This window comes from Eucyclogobius newberryi, unplaced genomic scaffold (genome assembly GCF_026437365.1).
Source record: "Eucyclogobius newberryi isolate DKJ021-1_F unplaced genomic scaffold, fEucNew1.0.hap1 SCAF_4, whole genome shotgun sequence".
In the NCBI taxonomy this organism is placed as follows: Eukaryota; Metazoa; Chordata; class Actinopteri; order Gobiiformes; family Gobiidae; genus Eucyclogobius; species Eucyclogobius newberryi.
This window is the reverse complement of record NW_027316056.1, coordinates 38,328,571-38,348,988: the sequence shown is the minus strand read 5'-3', so window position 1 is coordinate 38,348,988 and position 20,418 is coordinate 38,328,571. Positions and strand designations below refer to the sequence as shown.

The window sequence follows — 20,418 nt, the reverse complement described above, 5'->3', positions numbered from 1 at the left end:
CGACAGTGCTAATGAAGGCAACAGTGCTAATGAAGGCGGCAGTGCTAATTAAGGCGGCAGTGCTAATGAAAGCAGCAGTGCTAATGAAGGCAACAGTGCTAATGAAGGCGACAGTGCTAATGAAGGCGACAGTGCTAGTGAAGCCGACAGTGCTAATGAAGGCGACAGTGCTAGTGAAGGCGACAGTGCTAGTGAAGGCGACAGTGCAGGCGACAGTGCTAATGAAGGTGACAGTGCTCATGAAGGCGACAGTGCTCATGAAGGCAGCAGTGCTAATGAAGGCAGCAGTGCTAATGAAGGCGACAGTGCTAATTAAGGCAACAGTGCTAATGAAGGCAACAGTGCTAATGAAGGCAACAGTGCTAATGAAGGCAGCAGTGCTAATGAAGGCGACAGTGCTAATGAAGGCAGCAGTGCTAATGAAGGCAACAGTGCTAATGAAGGCGACAGTGCTAAGCTAATGAAGGTGACAGTGCTAATGAAGGTGACAGTGCTAATGAAGGTGACAGTGCTAATGAAGGCGACAGTGCTAATGAAGGTGACAGTGCTAATGAAGGCAACAGTGCTAAGCTAATGAAGGCGACAGTGCTAATGAAGGCGACAGTGCTAATGAAGGTGACAGTGCTAATGAAGGCGACAGTGCTAATGAAGGTGACTGTGCTAATGAAGGCAACAGTGCTAAGCTAATGAAGGCGACAGTGCTAATGAAGGCGACAGTGCTAATGAAGGTGACAGTGCTAATGAAGGCAACAGTGCTAAGCTAATGAAGGCGACAGTGCTAATGAAGGCGACAGTGCTAATGAAGGCAACAGTGCTAATGAAGGTGACAGTGCTAATGAAGGCGACAGTGCTAATGAAGGCAACAGTGCTAATGAAGGCAGCAGTGCTAATGAAGGCAGCAGTGCTAATGAAGGCGACAGTGCTAATGAAGGCAGCAGTGCTAATGAAGGCGACAGTGCTAATGAAGGCAGCAGTGCTAATGAAGGCGACAGTGCTAATGAAGGCAGCAGTGCTAATGAAGGCGACAGTGCTAATGAAGGCGACAGTGCTAATGAAGGCGACAGTGCTAATGAAGGCAGCAGTGCTAATGAAGGTGACAGTGCTAATGAAGGCGACAGTGCTAATGAAGGCGACAGTGCTAATGAAGGCAACAGTGCTCATGAAGGCAGCAGTGCTAATGAAGGCAGCAGTGCTAATGAAGGCGACAGTGCTAATGAAGGTGACAGTGCTAATGAAGGCGACAGTGCTAATGAAGGCAACAGTGCTAATGAAGGCGGCAGTGCTAATGAAGGCGGCAGTGCTAATGAAGGCAGCAGTGCTAATGAAGGCAACAGTGCTAATGAAGGTGACAGTGCTAATGAAGGCAACAGTGCTAAGCTAATGAAGGCGACAGTGCTAATGAAGGCGACAGTGCTAATGAAGGTGACAGTGCTAATGAAGGCAACAGTGCTAAGCTAATGAAGGCGACAGTGCCAATGAAGGCGACAGTGCTAATGAAGGCGACACTGCTAATGAAGGTGACAGTGCTAATGAAGGCGACAGTGCTAATGAAGGTGACAGTGCTAATGAAGGCGACAGTGCTAATGAAGGTGACAGTGCTAATGAAGGCAACAGTGCTAAGCTAATGAAGGCGACAGTGCTAATGAAGGCGACAGTGCTAATGAAGGTGACAGTGCTAATGAAGGCGACAGTGCTAATGAAGGTGACTGTGCTAATGAAGGCAACAGTGCTAAGCTAATGAAGGCGACAGTGCTAATGAAGGCGACAGTGCTAATGAAGGTGACAGTGCTAATGAAGGCAACAGTGCTAAGCTAATGAAGGCGACAGTGCTAATGAAGGCGACAGTGCTAATGAAGGCAACAGTGCTAATGAAGGTGACAGTGCTAATGAAGGCAACAGTGCTAAGCTAATGAAGGCGACAGTGCTAATGAAGGCGGCAGTGCTAATGAAGGCAGCAGTGCTAATGAAGGCAACAGTGCTAATGAAGGCGACAGTGCTAATGAAGGCGACAGTGCTAGTGAAGGCGACAGTGCTAATGAAGGCGACAGTGCTAGTGAAGGCGACAGTGCTAGTGAAGGCGACAGTGCAGGCGACAGTGCTAATGAAGGTGACAGTGCTCATGAAGGCGACAGTGCTCATGAAGGCAGCCAGCAGTGCTAATGAAGGCAGCAGTGCTAATGAAGGCGACAGTGCTAATTAAGGCAACAGTGCTAATGAAGGCAACAGTGCTAATGAAGGCAACAGTGCTAATGAAGGCAGCAGTGCTAATGAAGGCGACAGTGCTAATGAAGGCAGCTGTGCTAATGAAGGCAACAGTGCTAATGAAGGCGACAGTGCTAAGCTAATGAAGGTGACAGTGCTAATGAAGGTGACAGTGCTAATGAAGGTGACAGTGCTAATGAAGGCGACAGTGCTAATGAAGGTGACAGTGCTAATGAAGGCAACAGTGCTAAGCTAATGAAGGCGACAGTGCTAATGAAGGCGACAGTGCTAATGAAGGTGACAGTGCTAATGAAGGCGACAGTGCTAATGAAGGTGACTGTGCTAATGAAGGCAACAGTGCTAAGCTAATGAAGGCGACAGTGCTAATGAAGGCGACAGTGCTAAGCTAATGAAGGCGACAGTGCTAATGAAGGCGACAGTGCTAATGAAGGCAACAGTGCTAATGAAGGTGACAGTGCTAATGAAGGCAACAGTGCTAAGCTAATGAAGGCGACAGTGCTAATGAAGGCGACAGTGCTAATGAAGGCAACAGTGCTAATGAAGGTGACAGTGCTAATGAAGGCGACAGTGCTAATGAAGGCAACAGTGCTAATGAAGGCAGCAGTGCTAATGAAGGCAACAGTGCTAATGAAGGCGACAGTGCTAATGAAGGCAGCAGTGCTAATGAAGGCGACAGTGCTAATGAAGGCAGCAGTGCTAATGAAGGCAACAGTGCTAATGAAGGCGACAGTGCTAATGAAGGCAGCAGTGCTAATGAAGGCGACAGTGCTAATGAAGGCGACAGTGCTAATGAAGGCGACAGTGCTAATGAAGGCAGCAGTGCTAATGAAGGTGACAGTGCTAATGAAGGCGACAGTGCTAATGAAGGCGACAGTGCTAATGAAGGCAACAGTGCTCATGAAGGCAGCAGTGCTAATGAAGGCGGCAGTGCTAATGAAGGCGACAGTGCTAATGAAGGTGACAGTGCTAATGAAGGCGACAGTGCTAATGAAGGCAACAGTGCTAATGAAGGCGGCAGTGCTAATGAAGGCGGCAGTGCTAATGAAGGCAGCAGTGCTAATGAAGGCAACAGTGCTAATGAAGGTGACAGTGCTAATGAAGGCAACAGTGCTAAGCTAATGAAGGCGACAGTGCTAATGAAGGCGACAGTGCTAATGAAGGTGACAGTGCTAATGAAGGCAACAGTGCTAAGCTAATGAAGGCGACAGTGCCAATGAAGGCGACAGTGCTAATGAAGGCGACACTGCTAATGAAGGTGACAGTGCTAATGAAGGCGACAGTGCTAATGAAGGCGACAGTGCTAATGAAGGCGACAGTGCTAATGAAGGTGACAGTGCTAATGAAGGCAACAGTGCTAAGCTAATGAAGGCGACAGTGCTAATGAAGGCGACAGTGCTAATGAAGGTGACAGTGCTAATGAAGGCAACAGTGCTAAGCTAATGAAGGCGACAGTGCTAATGAAGGCGACAGTGCTAATGAAGGCAACAGTGCTAATGAAGGTGACAGTGCTAATGAAGTCGACAGTGCTAATGAAGGCGACAGTGCTAATGAAGGTGACAGTGCTAATGAAGGCAACAGTGCTAAGCTAATGAAGGCGACAGTGCTAATGAAGGCGACAGTGCTAATGAAGGTGACAGTGCTAATGAAGGCAACAGTGCTAAGCTAATGAAGGCGACAGTGCTAATGAAGGCGACACTGCTAATGAAGGTGACAGTGCTAATGAAGGCGACAGTGCTAATGAAGGCGACACTGCTAATGAAGGTGACAGTGCTAATGAAGGCGACAGTGCTAATGAAGGTGACAGTGCTAATGAAGGCAACAGTGCTAAGCTAATGAAGGCGACAGTGCTAATGAAGGCGACAGTGCTAATGAAGGTGACTGTGCTAATGAAGGCGACAGTGCTAATGAAGGTGACTGTGCTAATGAAGGCAACAGTGCTAAGCTAATGAAGGCGACAGTGCTAATGAAGGCGACAGTGCTAATGAAGGTGACAGTGCTAATGAAGGCAACAGTGCTAAGCTAATGAAGGCGACAGTGCTAATGAAGGCGACAGTGCTAATGAAGGCAACAGTGCTAATGAAGGTGACAGTGCTAATGAAGTCGACAGTGCTAATGAAGGCGACAGTGCTAATGAAGGTGACAGTGCTAATGAAGGCAACAGTGCTAAGCTAATGAAGGCGACAGTGCTAATGAAGGCGACAGTGCTAATGAAGGTGACAGTGCTAATGAAGGCAACAGTGCTAATGAAGGCAACAGTGCTAAGCTAATGAAGGCGACAGTGCCAATGAAGGCGACAGTGCTAATGAAGGCGACACTGCTAATGAAGGTGACAGTGCTAATGAAGGCGACAGTGCTAATGAAGGTGACAGTGCTAATGAAGGCGACAGTGCTAATGAAGGTGACAGTGCTAATGAAGGCAACAGTGCTAAGCTAATGAAGGCGACAGTGCTAATGAAGGCGACAGTGCTAATGAAGGTGACAGTGCTAATGAAGGCGACAGTGCTAATGAAGGTGACTGTGCTAATGAAGGCAACAGTGCTAAGCTAATGAAGGCGACAGTGCTAATGAAGGCGACAGTGCTAATGAAGGTGACAGTGCTAATGAAGGCAACAGTGCTAAGCTAATGAAGGCGACAGTGCTAATGAAGGCGACAGTGCTAATGAAGGCAACAGTGCTAATGAAGGTGACAGTGCTAATGAAGGCGACAGTGCTAATGAAGGCGACAGTGCTAATGAAGGTGACAGTGCTAATGAAGGCAACAGTGCTAAGCTAATGAAGGCGACAGTGCTAATGAAGGCGACAGTGCTAATGAAGGCGACAGTGCTAATGAAGGTGACAGTGCTAATGAAGGCGACAGTGCTAATGAAGGTGACAGTGCTAATGAAGGCAACAGTGCTAAGCTAATGAAGGCGACAGTGCTAATGAAGGCGACAGTGCTAATGAAGGTGACAGTGCTAATGAAGGCGACAGTGCTAATGAAGGTGACTGTGCTAATGAAGGCAACAGTGCTAAGCTAATGAAGGCGACAGTGCTAATGAAGGCGACAGTGCTAATGAAGGTGACAGTGCTAATGAAGGCAACAGTGCTAAGCTAATGAAGGCGACAGTGCTAATGAAGGCGACAGTGCTAATGAAGGTGACAGTGCTAATGAAGGCAACAGTGCTAAGCTAAGGAAGGCGACAGTGCTAATGAAGGCGACAGTGCTAATGAAGGTGACAGTGCTAATGAAGGCAACAGTGCTAAGCTAATGAAGGCGACAGTGCCAATGAAGGCGACAGTGCTAATGAAGGCGACACTGCTAATGAAGGTGACAGTGCTAATGAAGGCGACAGTGCTAATGAAGGTGACAGTGCTAATGAAGGTGACAGTGCTAATGAAGGCGACACTGCTAATGAAGGTGACAGTGCTAATGAAGGCGACAGTGCTAATGAAGGCGACAGTGCTAATGAAGGTGACAGTGCTAATGTAGGTGACAGTGCTAAGGTTTATGTTAATCTCTTTTCACTGTGCGCCTCTCGGGTCGTTCTCACCGGGAGTGACGGGTGCCACCGTGGCCACCGGGGGCTGCATCACGCCCCCCACCGGCAGCACTCGGACCGCTGTGGACACAAACACAAGTGTTAGCCGGGCCCCGGGGGCGGTAAAGTACTGGGGCGCCGCTTGGCTCTCTGACCTCCAGGGGGCAGCGTGGGGCCCACTCCGACACCTCCGGCCCCTCGCATCCGGCTCGCCAGCCCCGCCGCGGACTCCTCCTGTCGCACACAACATAAACCAGGATCGTTTGTGTAATGCAGAGGCTGTCGATGTCCGGCCCGGCGAGCAATGTGGTCCGACGAGCAATGTGGTCCGGCCCGGCGAGCAATGTGGTCCGGCCCGCGCCCAATTTACCCACGATAACAACAGCAAAACATAAATTCTGCAGCGTTTGGAACTCTAGAGCCCCGGTTCAACTGAAAACACTGCTCTGTCAAACACAGAAGATAAACGTTTACCGTATTTTTAGGAGTATAAATCGCACCAGCCAAAAAATGCATAACAGAGAAGAAAAACACATATATGTCACACTGGAGTATAGGAATTTTTTGGGGATTTTTTTTGGATAAAATCCAAGACCAAGAACAGACATTTTATAATAATAACAGATGAGAGAACATGGTGAATAGGTGTACGTATGCTAACGCTATCACCTTCAGCTACATGACGTATGCTAACGCTAACACCTTGAGCTACATCACGTATGCTAACGCTAACACCTTCAGCTACATGAGGCACAGACAGAACTGTGGTAAGTGTCTGGTATGTTAACGTAACATATGAACAGTTATTCAGATAACTATAGCATAAAGAACATGCTAACAAGTTTACCAAAGCATCAGTTTGACCCCAAATCACTAAATCCATTGAATTCTTCTTCCTCTGTGTCACTTCTAAACAACTCCACAAACTCCAGAGGAAGAGGAAGTGCAGATTCTTCTTCTGCGTTGCTCAGAGCCTAGAGCGCCCTCTTGTGGTTGTCAGTGTGAAAATAACGAATAATATCACATATAAGTCACTCCGGAGTATAAGTCGCACCCCGGAAAAAACTATGAAAAAAGGTGTGACGGTAATTGATGATTTGTTATGAATGTTTTTACTTGAGATCTTTCACATGTACACACTCCTCTGCTCTTTATCTTCTATAAACTAGTACTTAGGGATCATCTCAAAATGGGTTGAAGCTGAAAAGACTTAGTACGATAGTAGCTTGATAGACCCTGCTCACCTCAAGTGAACATCCCTGAACATCCTTTGGTAAGTTTCAACCCAAACTGTGAGATGACATTGAGATGACATTGACATTGAGAGTCTGAAGAGGATGAGAGAGTGAGAAACTAATGTTTGTCAAAACCTGTAATTGCCAATTGCCTGTGTTTAGACCGTAGACATGTCAGAGTGACAGAAACAGAAGACGTGAGAATCTCACGTCTTCTGTGATTGGCCGAAACCTCATGGGGGTTTGTGTTGGTCCTTCTTCCGGTCAGTGCGTAGCATGTTACTAGAACCAAATCTCTTGATCATTTGCTGCGCCGCATCTTGCCGCAAAAAAGCTTTTCCAACTTTTCTGCACCAGCCGCGTTGGCGACGGCGACGCCCGCTCCCCGCGTGGGCCACGGCGCGCCATGCTCCCCCGTACTCACCCGCCGTGAGCGCAGCGCCGTGCTCCGCACACGCACTCGCCGCCTAATGTTGGCCTAATGCTCGTTGCTGTGAGAGTTTTTTAGCCAGTATGACTGCCACAACGATGTATTGAAGCTTCAAAGCAACAAAAAGACTAAATGTAGGTTCAACCCCCCCAAGACGAAAAATATTACGTCTTTTCAGCTTCAACCCATTTTGAGATGATCCCTTAAGTAACATGATGCAGTAAAGCGGGAGAGTATCCAGTGTTAACCTCTGAGTTACACTGAAGTACTCAAAGTAATACTACTGAAGTAAAAGTATAATGTTGTGAAACAACTCAAGAAAAGAACCCAGTGTTTACAGAATGATCTGGAGTTTGCTGTGGTCAGCGTCGGTCAGAGGCTCGTCTCATGAAATAATGACTCCTTGATTAGCCCGAGTGTCAGTTCCTGGTAAACAGATCTCCTCGTTACCGCGGTGATCTGCTGTGGTAACTGGGTCATGTGATATGTGGCTGGGCATGAGAAGTCTGTCCAACACATCTGATACATGCTAATTCCTGTCACTTACATCCGATAGCACGCGCAAACCGCACCGCGCACCTGCACACGTGCAAACCGCACCACGCACCTGCACCGCGCACCTGCACACGCACAAACCGCACCGCGCACCTGCACACGCGCAAACAGCACCGCGCACCTGCACACGCGCACCTGCACACGCTCAAACTGCACAGCGCACCTGCTCAAACTGCACCGCGCACCTGCACACGCGCAAACTGCACCGCGCACCTGCACCGCGCACCTGCACACGCTCAAACTGCACAGCGCACCTGCACCTGCTCAAACTGCACCGCGCACCTGCACACGCGCAAACTGCACCGCGCACCTGCACACGCTCAAACCGCACCGCGCACCTGCACACGTGCAAACTACACCGCGCACCTGCACCGCGCACCTGCACCTGCGCAAACTGCACCGCGTGTGCATGCAAAAAGTGTTCTCTGTAAGTTTTCTGGGGTACGGAACCTTCCATCGTCCATGAAGGTGTCGTTAATCCCACCAAATGTTCTAAATGTTCCAGATATGGGCATAACACATATGTATCTCTATGGAAACAAGTAGGTAACTCCACCCCCTTTATTTTGAATCAATAAAGAACATTCTGATTCCAGGCACAGCAATAACCAAGACCAAACAGCAGGTGGCGGACCCTCCTCCAGAAAACTTCATTAAAAAAAGTTTGCAGCTACAAACGAATGCATTACTAGCGTTTTTTTAAGCGGTGTTACACTGTCGCTAACAGCAACTAGCGCGCTAATAGCACAGCAGCGCTACTTTCACGCGCGTGGCCCATAAAAAAACACTTTATAATGAGACCCAGACAGCACGCAGCGGCCTCATTTTGACCCCAACTGCGACGAGACAGATTTCACGTGTTGACGGTCGGGAAACGCCCATTTCGTGCGAGACGTGCGCGTGTTTGAGAGTCTCTGCGCTCACCACGGCCCCGTCGTCCAGGACCGGGTCGAACAGGCTGTCCAGGTAGCGGTCCATCCCCCTCTGCGGCTCCGAACCTGGACCGAAGAGATCGACGTCAGCACAGAGCGAGACAGAAGCCCCGCCCCTTATCCCCGTCCACAACGCCCAGGGCGCCGCTACAGTCCGTTTGGTGTTCGCATCACGATGTAATAAACAGATATGTTCTTTACCTTGACCGGACATAACTTGGGAGCCGGGCGCGATGGACGACATGACGTCATTGTTCTTGTCGAACCCGCCGCCCAGGAGGCTTCTGGGAAACACAGCAGCAGAACGTTCATCTTACTTTGGCGGTACGTTCCTTTCCTATCGCGCACGGACAAAACGCAGTATCGCGATGTTATTTTTGGACTATAACGATATTCGCACAGTATTACGTCAAGAGAAATGTGACTAAAATGGTCTAAAATGAATCAAAAAAGTGCAGATACATCACTTTTTACGCCTATTTGGAATGACAGAAGATACGTGTTCATTTTTACTTAGAATCAGGAATTTTTGTAGCACTTTTTGCTATAAACAACATACTTTATATTCAAATTTGGCATAAAATCGAAACTTTCACCATATTATCTGAATTTCAATTTTCTGCTCACTTCTACTTTTGACGTTTCATAAACAAACTTGCTTCAAAGTCTGACATTTTCACAAAAGTTATACATATTAATGCTGATGATATTTATTATCATTATTGTGCTTTTTTCCGCGTGTAAACAGCTCCGTGTGTTGGAGACGTTGCTGCGTTCTGACGAGTAACCACCAGAGGGCGCGAAACGTCAGCGAGAGAATTCACCGAAACCGAAGAAAAAAAGTGCAACAAATTACAAACACGGAGGCTGTCACGGGACATACAAGTCCTGTTTTCACCTACCCCTTATCCCCGCCCACATCCTGCACTTAGTTGTGATCTTTTGAAACATTAAAACTCATAGTTCTAATAAGTCTTTTTTCAACATTTAAAACATTTTTACATTGTTACAGTGAAATGTTGTGAAGAGGCGGAGCTTATCGGTTCTACATGTTTGAAGTTTGATACTAAAAAACACACTATGTCTCCTTTAATAAAGACACAACTGTAACACAATCATAACGAGTCATTGTTGACACTGACATCGGAACAACCCCGGACTAAAACGACACGCTCCCGGCGCGAGGGTCTCTTCCCGCGGGTTTCTCTTCCCGCGGGTTTCTCTTCCCGCGGGGGTCCTTACATGCTGGCGTTGGCCCTCACGCGGCTCGGGTTCTGCGCTGAGATGATGAAGTAGCTGCTGTGTTTGGGGAAGTCGGCGGGCAGCTCCAGGTCCGACAGCAGGTCCAGGACGTAGTCTGAGCCCTCCAGCTCCACCCACTGGGCGGGCTCCTTCAGCAGCACGGACCAGCCCTGGCGGCCCTCGCTCACGCCTCTGGACACGCAAACACACGCAAACACACAAACACAAACACAAACACACACACAAACACAAACACACACACACACAAACACAGAAACACAAACACACACACAAACACACAAACACACACACAAACACACACGTTAGGCTCTGACGATGACCTTAAAGGGGACGTATGAAGTCAAATAAACAGTGTTCTCGTGATCTTACTTATAGTTATAGCAACTGATTCTTGCACTTTGTCCTGCATTTGAGGCTTGATTTCATGGAAAATGTCCGTTCTCACCTACCCCCTATCTCCGCCCTCTTACTTAATATTATACAAAAAAGAAAAAAATCCGACTCGTGGATTCCATTACGTTGCGTCGCCATTTGGCAACAATAAAAACACGTAAATGAAAACCAGCCGCATGTTACAGAGCCACTATGAAGAGGCGGGGCTTATCAGTATGAAGAGGCAGGGTTTATCACCATGAAGAGGCGGGGCTTATCACTATGAAGAGGCGGGGCTTATCAGTTCTGTCGTTTTGAACAGGAAGTCAACGGACCTGTTTCTCTTTTTAAGGTTTTTAAGATCAATAGTTGTTGATCAAGTTGTTTACGATCAACAAAGTGTCAAGTAACGATCAAAGTATGTTAAAGTGAATTACTAAACCTGAAAAGAGCAAAAAAATAGTCACTAGGTGTAATTAACTGCTTATTATGCCTGTTATTACTGCTCGTTAGCCGTTATTACCCGGTCCATAACTGTTTTACCGTTACTACAGTCTCAACCGTAACCAAAACTGAACCTAATCCCGTGTTTCATCTTTAAAGCGTGTTGTCGATCTGTTATTGAAGCACTTTCCTCGTGGTCGTCATGGTTACCTGTGCGTGATGATGTCTCGAGCCATCTCTTCTCCAGTTGTCCAGGAGTGTAACGGGCAGAGGAAGGACACGCCTGAGGAACACGTGCGTTTAGTGAGAAACACGATCAAACTGAGAGAGACACATTCTGTACGATAGATCTGCTCTGTGGTTACCATGTGACCTACCCACGCCTGATATTTAAACGTACAGATTGTTTATTGTGTTTCTGGATACAGCCTTTTATGGTGCTATTGTCTGCACTTTGAGAAGGGAAGAAAATAATACAAGACTCATTTATCTTATTTTAAGAGTCTGTTTTTATCAACTTTAAGTTTAGTCTGATCCTGTGCCTTATAATAAAATAAAAATTAAATTAAATTAAATAAAATTAAAATGCAGAATTTGGTTCCAGGATTAAAAATAAACTTAATAATAGCCCAATTATATAATATATACTATGATAAATATTGCAAAATAAAATTTTTAGCTCAGGCCTGGCTCAGACTGCCCCCGACACTTAAAGGAGCTTTGAACGCCTATCTTCACCGACTAATGAATTATTAGCACTCTATGTTGTTAAATTAATTTCTGTGTTTCTAACTAATGACGGAATTGTTTAAATCCTCGTTTAGACCTGTTTAAATCCTCGTTTAGACCTGTTTAAATCCTCGTTTGGACCTGTTTAAATCCTCGTTTAGACCTGTTTAAATCCTCGTTTGGACCTGTTTAAATCCTCGTTTAGACCTGTTTAAATCCTCGTTTGAATCCTCGTTTAAACCTGTTTAAAACCTCGTTTGGACCTGTTTGAATCCTCGTTTAGACCTGTTTAAATCCTCGTTTAGACCTGTTTAAATCCTCGTTTAGACCTGTTTAAATCCTCGTTTAGACCTGTTTAAATCCTCGTTTAGACCTGTTTAAATCCTCGTTTAGACCTGTTTAAATCCTCGTTTAGACCTGTTTAAATCCTCGTTTGAATCCTCGTTTAAACCTGTTTAAAACCTCGTTTGGACCTGTTTGAATCCTCGTTTAGACCTGTTTAAATCCTCGTTTAGACCTGTTTAAATCCTCGTTTAGACCTGTTTAAATCCTCGTTTAGACCTGTTTAAATCCTCATTTAGACCTGTTTAAATCCTCATTTAGACCTGTTTAAATCCTCGTTTAGACCTGTTTGAATCCTCGTTTAGACCTGTTTGAATCCTCGTTTAGACCTGTTTGAATCCTCGTTTAGACCTGTTTAAATCCTCGTTTAGACCTGTTTGAATCCTCGTTTAGACCTGTTTGAATCCTCGTTTAGACCTGTTTGAATCCTCGTTTAGACCTGTTTAAATCCTCGTTTAGACCTGTTTAAATCCTCATTTAAATCCTCGTTTAGACCTGTTTAAATCCTCATTTAAATCCTCGTTTAGACCTGTTTAAATCCTCGTTTAGACCTGTTTAAATCCTCATTTAAATCCTCGTTTAGACCTGTTTAAATCCTCATTTAAATCCTCGTTTAGACCTGTTTAAATCCTCGTTTGGACCTGTTTGAATCCTCGTTTAGACCTGTTTAAATCCTTGTTTAAATCCTCGTTTGAACCTGTTTGAATCCTCGTTTAGACCTGTTTAAATCCTTGTTTAAATCCTCGTTTGGACCTGTTTGAATCCTCGTTTAGACCTGTTTAAATCCTTGTTTGGACCTGTTTGAATCCTCGTTTAGACCTGTTTAAATCCTTGTTTGGACCTGTTTGAATCCTCGTTTAGAACTGTTTGAATCCTCGTTTAGACCTGTTTAAATCCTCGTTTAGACCTGTTTAAATCCTCGTTTGGACCTGTTTGAATCCTCGTTTGGACCTGTTTAAATCCTTGTTTAAATCCTCGTTTGAACCTGTTTGAATCCTCGTTTAGACCTGTTTAAATCCTTGTTTAAATCCTCGTTTGGACCTGTTTGAATCCTCGTTTAGACCTGTTTAAATCCTCGTTTGGACCTGTTTGAATCCTCGTTTAGACCTGTTTAAATCCTCGTTTAGACCTGTTTAAATCCTCGTTTAGACCTGTTTAAATCCTCGTTTAGACCTGTTTAAATCCTTGTTTAAATCCTCGTTTAGACCTGTTTAAATCCTCGTTTAAATCCTCGTTTAGACCTGTTTGAATCCTCGTTTAGACCTGTTTAAATCCTTGTTTAAATCCTCGTTTAGACCTGTTTAAATCCTCGTTTAGACCTGTTTAAATCCTCGTTTAGACCTGTTATCCTCGTTTGGACCTGTTTAAATCCTCGTTTGGACCTGTTTGAATCCTCGTTTAGACCTGTTTAAATCCTCGTTTAGACCTGTTTAAATCCTCGTTTAAATCCTCGTTTAGACCTGTTTAAATCCTTGTTTAGACCTGTTTAAATCCTCGTTTGGACCTGTTTAAATCCTCGTTTGGACCTGTTTGAATCCTCGTTTAGACCTGTTTAAATCCTCGTTTAAATCCTCGTTTAGACCTGTTTGAATCCTCGTTTAGACCTGTTTAAATCCTCGTTTGGACCTGTTTGAATCCTCGTTTAGACCTGTTTAAATCCTCGTTTGGACCTGTTTGAATCCTCGTTTAGACCTGTTTAAATCCTTGTTTAGACCTGTTTGAATCCTCGTTTAGACCTGTTTGAATCCTCGTTAAGACCTGTTTGAATCCTCGTTTGAATCCTCGTTTAGACCCGTTTCAAACCTCGTTTAAATCCTGGTTTGTAGAAGAACTGTTCCACGTTCGACACATTCAGACCCAGTTCATCTTTTCAAACCGCCGCCTGTGATGAACGGAACATGTTTTGCTCGACTAAATAATGAATTTGCCGTCTATTAAAAGCTTGTGGGGGCCGGTGTTTAACACATTATCCGACGCTCGGTGACAGTCACTGACGGACACGCTCTCACGCGCTCATCAATTACCCATGTCCACTTTGAGTCCAGCGCTTCACCCGACTCTCGAACGCTCGGGCAGAAGGACGTGATGTAAGCTTAACCGTGACTATCTATTTATATCTGTTTCCTGCACGTTTTACGTTACACGGACGATAGAGATGTTGTCTGACTGCTGCTAGTTTGGAGAATCCTTTGAACTGGGAATTCTGCACGGCAACAACAGAAACATACATTTGTTTCGAGGCGTTTCTGTCTATTTTCCATTATCTTTGTGTTTCAAGCTAAATGTTTCCATGGAGATTTGTGGTTCTTATTTTGTTGACCAGGCTGTGTTTTTCTTGTTCTTAGCTCTTTTTTACCTTTTGGCACATCACTAATATTCACATTTTTGGGACAATGCATGACTTTAGAACAGCTTTTTTTCAAATTACCGTATTTTCTGGACTATAAGTCACACTATAAGTTTTTCATAGTTTTATACTCCAGAGCGACTTATATGTGATATCATTAGTTATTTTCACACTGACGACCACAAGAGGGCGCTCTAGGCTCTGAGTGACGCAGAAGAAGAATCTGCACTTCCTCTTCCTCTGGAGTTTGTGGAGTTGTTTAGAAGTGACACAGAGGAAGAAGAATTCAGTGGATTTAGTGATTTGGGGTCAAACTGATGCTTTGGTAAACTTGTTAGCATGTTCTTTATGCTATAGTTATCTGAATAACTGTTCATATGTTACGTTAACATACCAGACACTTACCACAGTTCTGTCTGTGCCTCATGTAGCTGAAGGTGTTAGCGTTAGCATACGTCATGTAGCTGAAGGTGTTAGCGTTAGCATACGTCATGTAGCTGAAGGTGTTAGCGTTAGCATACGTGCACCTATTCACCATGTTCTCTCATCTGTTATTATTTTAAACTGTCTGTTCTTGGTTTTGGATTTTATCAAATAAATTTTCCCCAAAAATGCGACTTATACTCCAGTGCGACTTATGTATGTTTTTTTTTTTTCTCTATTATGCATTTTTTCGCTGGTGCGACTTAGAGTCCAGAAAATACAGTAAGTGAAATACAGTTGGACCTCCAAAGTGCAGTTGATCCTAACGCTGTGCCGCGATCACTAAAATACTATCCTTAGTGGCCTTATTTCTTCATAAAATGCAGCTTTTATACTTTATAGGGGAAAAAACTCAAAATGTACTCAAATAAACACGAAGAATGTCGAGTAAATACAAGTAAAACCAGTAAAAACAGTCCAAATATACAGTTGAATACCGTCAAAGCAGTGCACGTGCAGGACGGTGTGGGCTTTTTTGCGATTGGCTGTCCACTCCAGCAGGCTGGGCGGGTAGGTCCTGACGTACTCTGGCCCGCCCAGCGAGAGGCGCTGCAGAGCCTGGAGCAGCCGGTGCTGACACACGCAGTCGAAGCCTTCGGCGCCGTAGTCCGACACAAACCTGCAGCAAATACAGAGAGTGTAGGACAAATATTGTGATTATGGTTAAAATATATATGAATATAAAGCTCGCAGTACTTATCTTCACCTACTGCCAAAATATGTCTAAAGTATTCACAATCATTTCAGTGTTATTGGTGACAAAGGCCCGTCTAGATTTATTGTCTAAAGATAATATCAGAGTTGTAGGGGTCATGTGACTGGCGTTTGAGAAAAAAAAAGAAAAGTCAGCACAACTGATAAAAATGTATTTCTGTCTTAAATATTGGTCAAATCCGTCTGACACGCACATATTAATCACCACAAGTCATGGATCTCACATTAAACAACAAACGGACTGGATTATTATTAAACTTTTTGCTTGTGAAAGTGACTCAAGCTAAGGTTAGCGGCTAATGCTAGCAACTTTGTTCAGCAAATATATCCTGCTCTAGGAGAGACTAAACAGCCTCTTCACAAAAGGCTTTATCAGCACAGAAGACACTGGAGTTCAGGACCACAGGGCGTCGTGAGTCTTCATCTTAAAGACACAAACCACTCGATCAAAGACAGAGAGGAGAAGAGTCTGAGCAGGACAAAAGATGCAGCGAAAGAGTTAAAGAGGCAATCTTTGGTCAAAAATAAAGGCCATCCTTAAAGGTCCCATAAGATGCTTTTTGTCACGTTTCGTAGTCTGTCCTAAGTGTATCATTGATAATAATAAGTGTTGTGCAACACCCTTAACATAATAGTTAAGAAATATCACCCAGACCTTGGACCCCCTCACCAACCCGGAAATGCAGACGGCTTGGTTTGATATTCGCCCCCACCCTTGTGAAGAGCGATCTGGCTCCCCCGCCCAACCCGTGACGTAGTCTCAGAGCGCATGTGTGCCCCGCCCACCCGTGACATAGTCTCAGAGCGCGTGTGTGCCCCGCCCAACCCGTGACGTAGTCTCAGAGCGCGTGTGCCCCGCCCACCCGTGACGTAGTCTCAGAGCGTGTGTGCCCCGCCCACCCGTGACGTAGTCTCAGAGCGCATGTGTGCCCCGCCCAACCTGTGACGTAGTCTCTTTAAATAGAAACGGTGGTTTAAGATTCAACCTTCTGGTTGTTTATAATGGAATTTTGAATCCCTGGAGAGGTCGACGCCCAGAGCATCCAGATGCTAATCAGTTACACAAGGAGGAGAGAGTGAGAGAGACAGGTACAATAGGACGCTGATGGTCCATTGAAGGACTGATAGTAAACAAAGAGGGTTAGTTTCTAGCGAAACTGAATTTTTTGGGGAGGGAGGGATCCAAGAGCATAAATGTCTTACTTGAGGAGGTACTTGGCGAGCCTTTGAGAGGGAAGGAAAGCAGAGAGGCACGAGGAGAGCAGCAGCCAGCCCCGCTCAGAGTTCAAGGCGTTCGGGTTCCTCCAAACCTTCACACACAAAACACATAAAACACACAAAACACACAAAACACACAGAACACAGTCGTCAGTGCGTTTTTGATTGAGATTTTGAGTTGTAAACTGGGGATCGTCTGTATCGTCTGTATTGTATCGGCACAATATTTGCATTGTTGTTGTGGCTGATATCTGATACTTACCGACGTGAATGACATAATAAAACATATACTGCAAGGCCCATACTTCGAATTAAAGCTCTTTTCCATTACACATGTTGTATGTTTGGGAATTCATAAATCTGGCTCAGAAGACTTTATCACGAATACCTTGAATATTGAATGTGGATTATCCTAAAAACACCACCATTATGTTTAAAAGAATGGAATAAATACTTCCAAACTGAATTCAGAAACAATAAAACTGGACAAGACGGTCTGTACACATAATCAATCTTACAGTGTACAATAACAGCAAAGAATGTGTAATAATTAGTCTGGACGCTGAGGAGGCTTTTGATTCTGTTTGCTGGGCCTATTTATTCAAAGTGTTTTAAATTAAAATGAACGCTCACTTAACGTTTACCACTGACTCTGGAATGAGGATGCGGCAGGGATATGCCTGGTCTCCTCTTCCATTCGCTTATATATTGTAGAATATAAAAGACCGTAACAACAATTAAAAGTAAGTGGGAAAGAAAAGGTGGTTTTGTTTTGACAGATGAAGAATGGGAACATAATGAACAATGTACAAATCTCAATGGAAGACCACAAAGTCACCTCATACTTGTTGCTAGGGAGAAGATCAATGGTATTAACGATTCCTCTGTACGATTTGATTCCTTTACGTTTCTCTCATCGGTCAGTTTTATAAGATATTTAGACTCAGGGATCAAACAGGTTAGCTTAATGTTGAGGCTCCGTCCCTGCTCTTCACACACGTATCCTGGTGTACTTCCCATAAACGAGAGTAATTCCCATAAACGAGAGTATAGTCAACCTGCTTAACTTCAAAACTGAATGTATTTTGGTCTCAAACCTCCTGCCATAGACACAATAAATGGATACCTTTGGAATATGCTTCAGCAGCAGGGAAGAAGGCCTCCAAACAAAAACAAACAAAATAGACAGAAATGAAAGCTGGAGCTGACCTGATTGATGACCTGCGCCAGGATCTCGTCTCGGAGGTTGGGGTTGGCCAGTCCTCTCTGGATGATGTAGTTTCCAAACAGGTTCTCCTGGGCTCCGTTCAGCATCGGGTCGCCCATGAACCGTAAAATCTGGGAAAATATCACAAAAAAGTGCTGTAAAAGAACGTATGAAAAGTAGAAACAACACAAACTGCATATTAATTAAGTACATCATGTTGTTCTTGTTCATTCTTTAATCTGATGCTATAATCTGAAAGAATCTTGTGTAACATTTACCAGAATGAAAATATTGACGGCTCCATGTTTCAGCTCATCGTCCAATCTCAGCAGAGAGTTCTCCAGAGGTGCGGTCAGCATCCCAAACATCGGCTCCTGTCAATGACCCACACGCCAACAACACTAATCTTGTTTTATATGGTTTTATGTCATGGTGTATGTGTAAGTGTGTTTTTATGTATTTGTTATATTTATTGATTGTTTATCTAATGTTTTATTGGCATTTTATTTAAATATGTGTTTGTTTGTTTAATCTGTATTGTGTTTTTAACAGAGTACCCACGAAATTTTTTTTTTCTCATTGGGTTATCCCTATAGAAAAAAATAATAATCTTTGAGCAGCTTCAGTTAAAAAACTCATCCACATAGAGACTAAAGCTAAAACGGATTTCCATCAAACTGGTCATAAAATATCACACTGGTCATAAACTATCACACTTGTCATAAATGATGGCAAAGGTCATAAAATATCACACTGGTCATAAACTATCACACTTGTCATAAATGATGGCAAAGGTCATAAACTATCACACTGGTCTTAAACTATCACACGAATCATAAAACCACCCTACTGGTCTTAAATGATCACACTGGTCATAAACTACCACACTAGTGATAAACCACCACACTGGTCTTAAATGATCACACTGGTCATAAACTACCACACTAGTGATAAACCACCACACTGGTCTTAAATGATCACACTGGTCATAAACTACCACACTAGTGATAAACCACCACACTGGTCTTAAATGATCACACTGGTCATAAACTACCACACTAGTGATAAACCACCACACTGGTCTTAAATGATCACACTGGTCATAAACTACCACACTAGTGATAAACCACCACACTGGTCTTAAATGATCACACTGGTCATAAACTATCACACTGGTCTTAAACTATCACGCTAGTCTTAAACGATCGCAGTGGTCAAATACTACCACACTGGTCATAAACCACCACACTGGTCTTAAATGATCACACTGGTCATACTCCTGTTTTTACATCGGTAGCATGTACGGTCAGAAAAGCCCCGAGTGCACCAGAGTGTGTGAAGTGTGAAGTGTGATGTGTGACCAGTGTGTTACCCTGAAGATGGCGCGGACGTAGTGAGTCATGAGGTAGTTGTTGATGTCCAGAGGCAGAGTGAGCTGAGGCTCCACCTGGACTGTGGGAGCCTGGACCACGGCCAGACAGTCAGAGTGCAGCTCTGTACCTCCTGCACACACACACACGCACGCACACACACACACACACACAAACACACGCACGCACGCACGCACACACGCACGCACACACGCACGCACACACACACGCACACACGCACACGCGCACGCACACACACACACACACAAACACACACACACACAAACACACACACACACACACACGCACACGCGCACGCACACACACACACACATAAACACACACACACACTCACACACACACGCACGCACGCACACACACACACACACAAACACACACACACACACACACTTGGGTTGAGTCCTACATCCAAACATTAACATTTAAAGACTCACATACTGAACCATAAGTCAGGATGTATAGACCGTGTGTACAGTGGCAGTACCTGAGGCGGCCTGTAGTAGCGCTGCGAGTTCTGCGGGGATTGGCAGGGTCGTCACGTTCACCACCTCCCTGTTAACGCGATCCTACACACACACACACACACACACACACACACACACACACACGCTTACATCATCAGCAAAGTGTGGACTCCGACAACGCCACATGTCAAGTTTCTGCCAGACACATTTTGTAAAGCGATTATTTACAAAACTGTTCATTTACCCAAATGACAGTTAGAAAATCAAGAGTTCCAAACGCTTAGTTCCACGTTGTGATGACATTAGGTGGTTTTCCGAGAAGCGCCATCTGTGGTTAAACGCACACTCAAAAGCTGTTCTGTTATCAGGTTTTTGGAGTTATAAAATGCACACACCCGATGCGAGTAATCTGATTTCTTTCTGATTCTGTGATTTGCATAACATTTAAAGACTCTTAATCAGAAAGCAAAGCCACACGAGCAACACAGCACAATGCAACTTTGAACCTGGCAGCTAATGTTCTAAGCCTCATTTGGACGAGTGCAGACTGG

General features: G+C 44.7%; 1 protein-coding gene across 1 annotated transcript in view; it reads right to left on the bottom strand.

Annotated features, from left to right (window-relative positions):
• LOC140378032 (unconventional myosin-XV-like) overlaps positions 1-20,418 on the bottom strand; it is a 130,133-nt gene that overhangs the window by 77,764 nt on the left and 31,951 nt on the right. The window contains exons 31-41 of the mRNA XM_072463662.1: positions 19,888-19,969; positions 19,385-19,515; positions 18,291-18,386; positions 18,015-18,143; positions 16,791-16,897; positions 15,311-15,492; positions 11,183-11,255; positions 10,136-10,327; positions 8,886-9,177; positions 5,897-5,975; positions 5,754-5,822 (exon numbers count right to left, since the gene is read on the bottom strand). Coding sequence (XP_072319763.1) covers positions 5,754-5,822; positions 5,897-5,975; positions 8,886-9,177; positions 10,136-10,327; positions 11,183-11,255; positions 15,311-15,492; positions 16,791-16,897; positions 18,015-18,143; positions 18,291-18,386; positions 19,385-19,515; positions 19,888-19,969 — 1,432 coding nt within the window. The remainder of the gene's footprint in view (positions 1-5,753; positions 5,823-5,896; positions 5,976-8,885; positions 9,178-10,135; positions 10,328-11,182; positions 11,256-15,310; positions 15,493-16,790; positions 16,898-18,014; positions 18,144-18,290; positions 18,387-19,384; positions 19,516-19,887; positions 19,970-20,418) is intronic.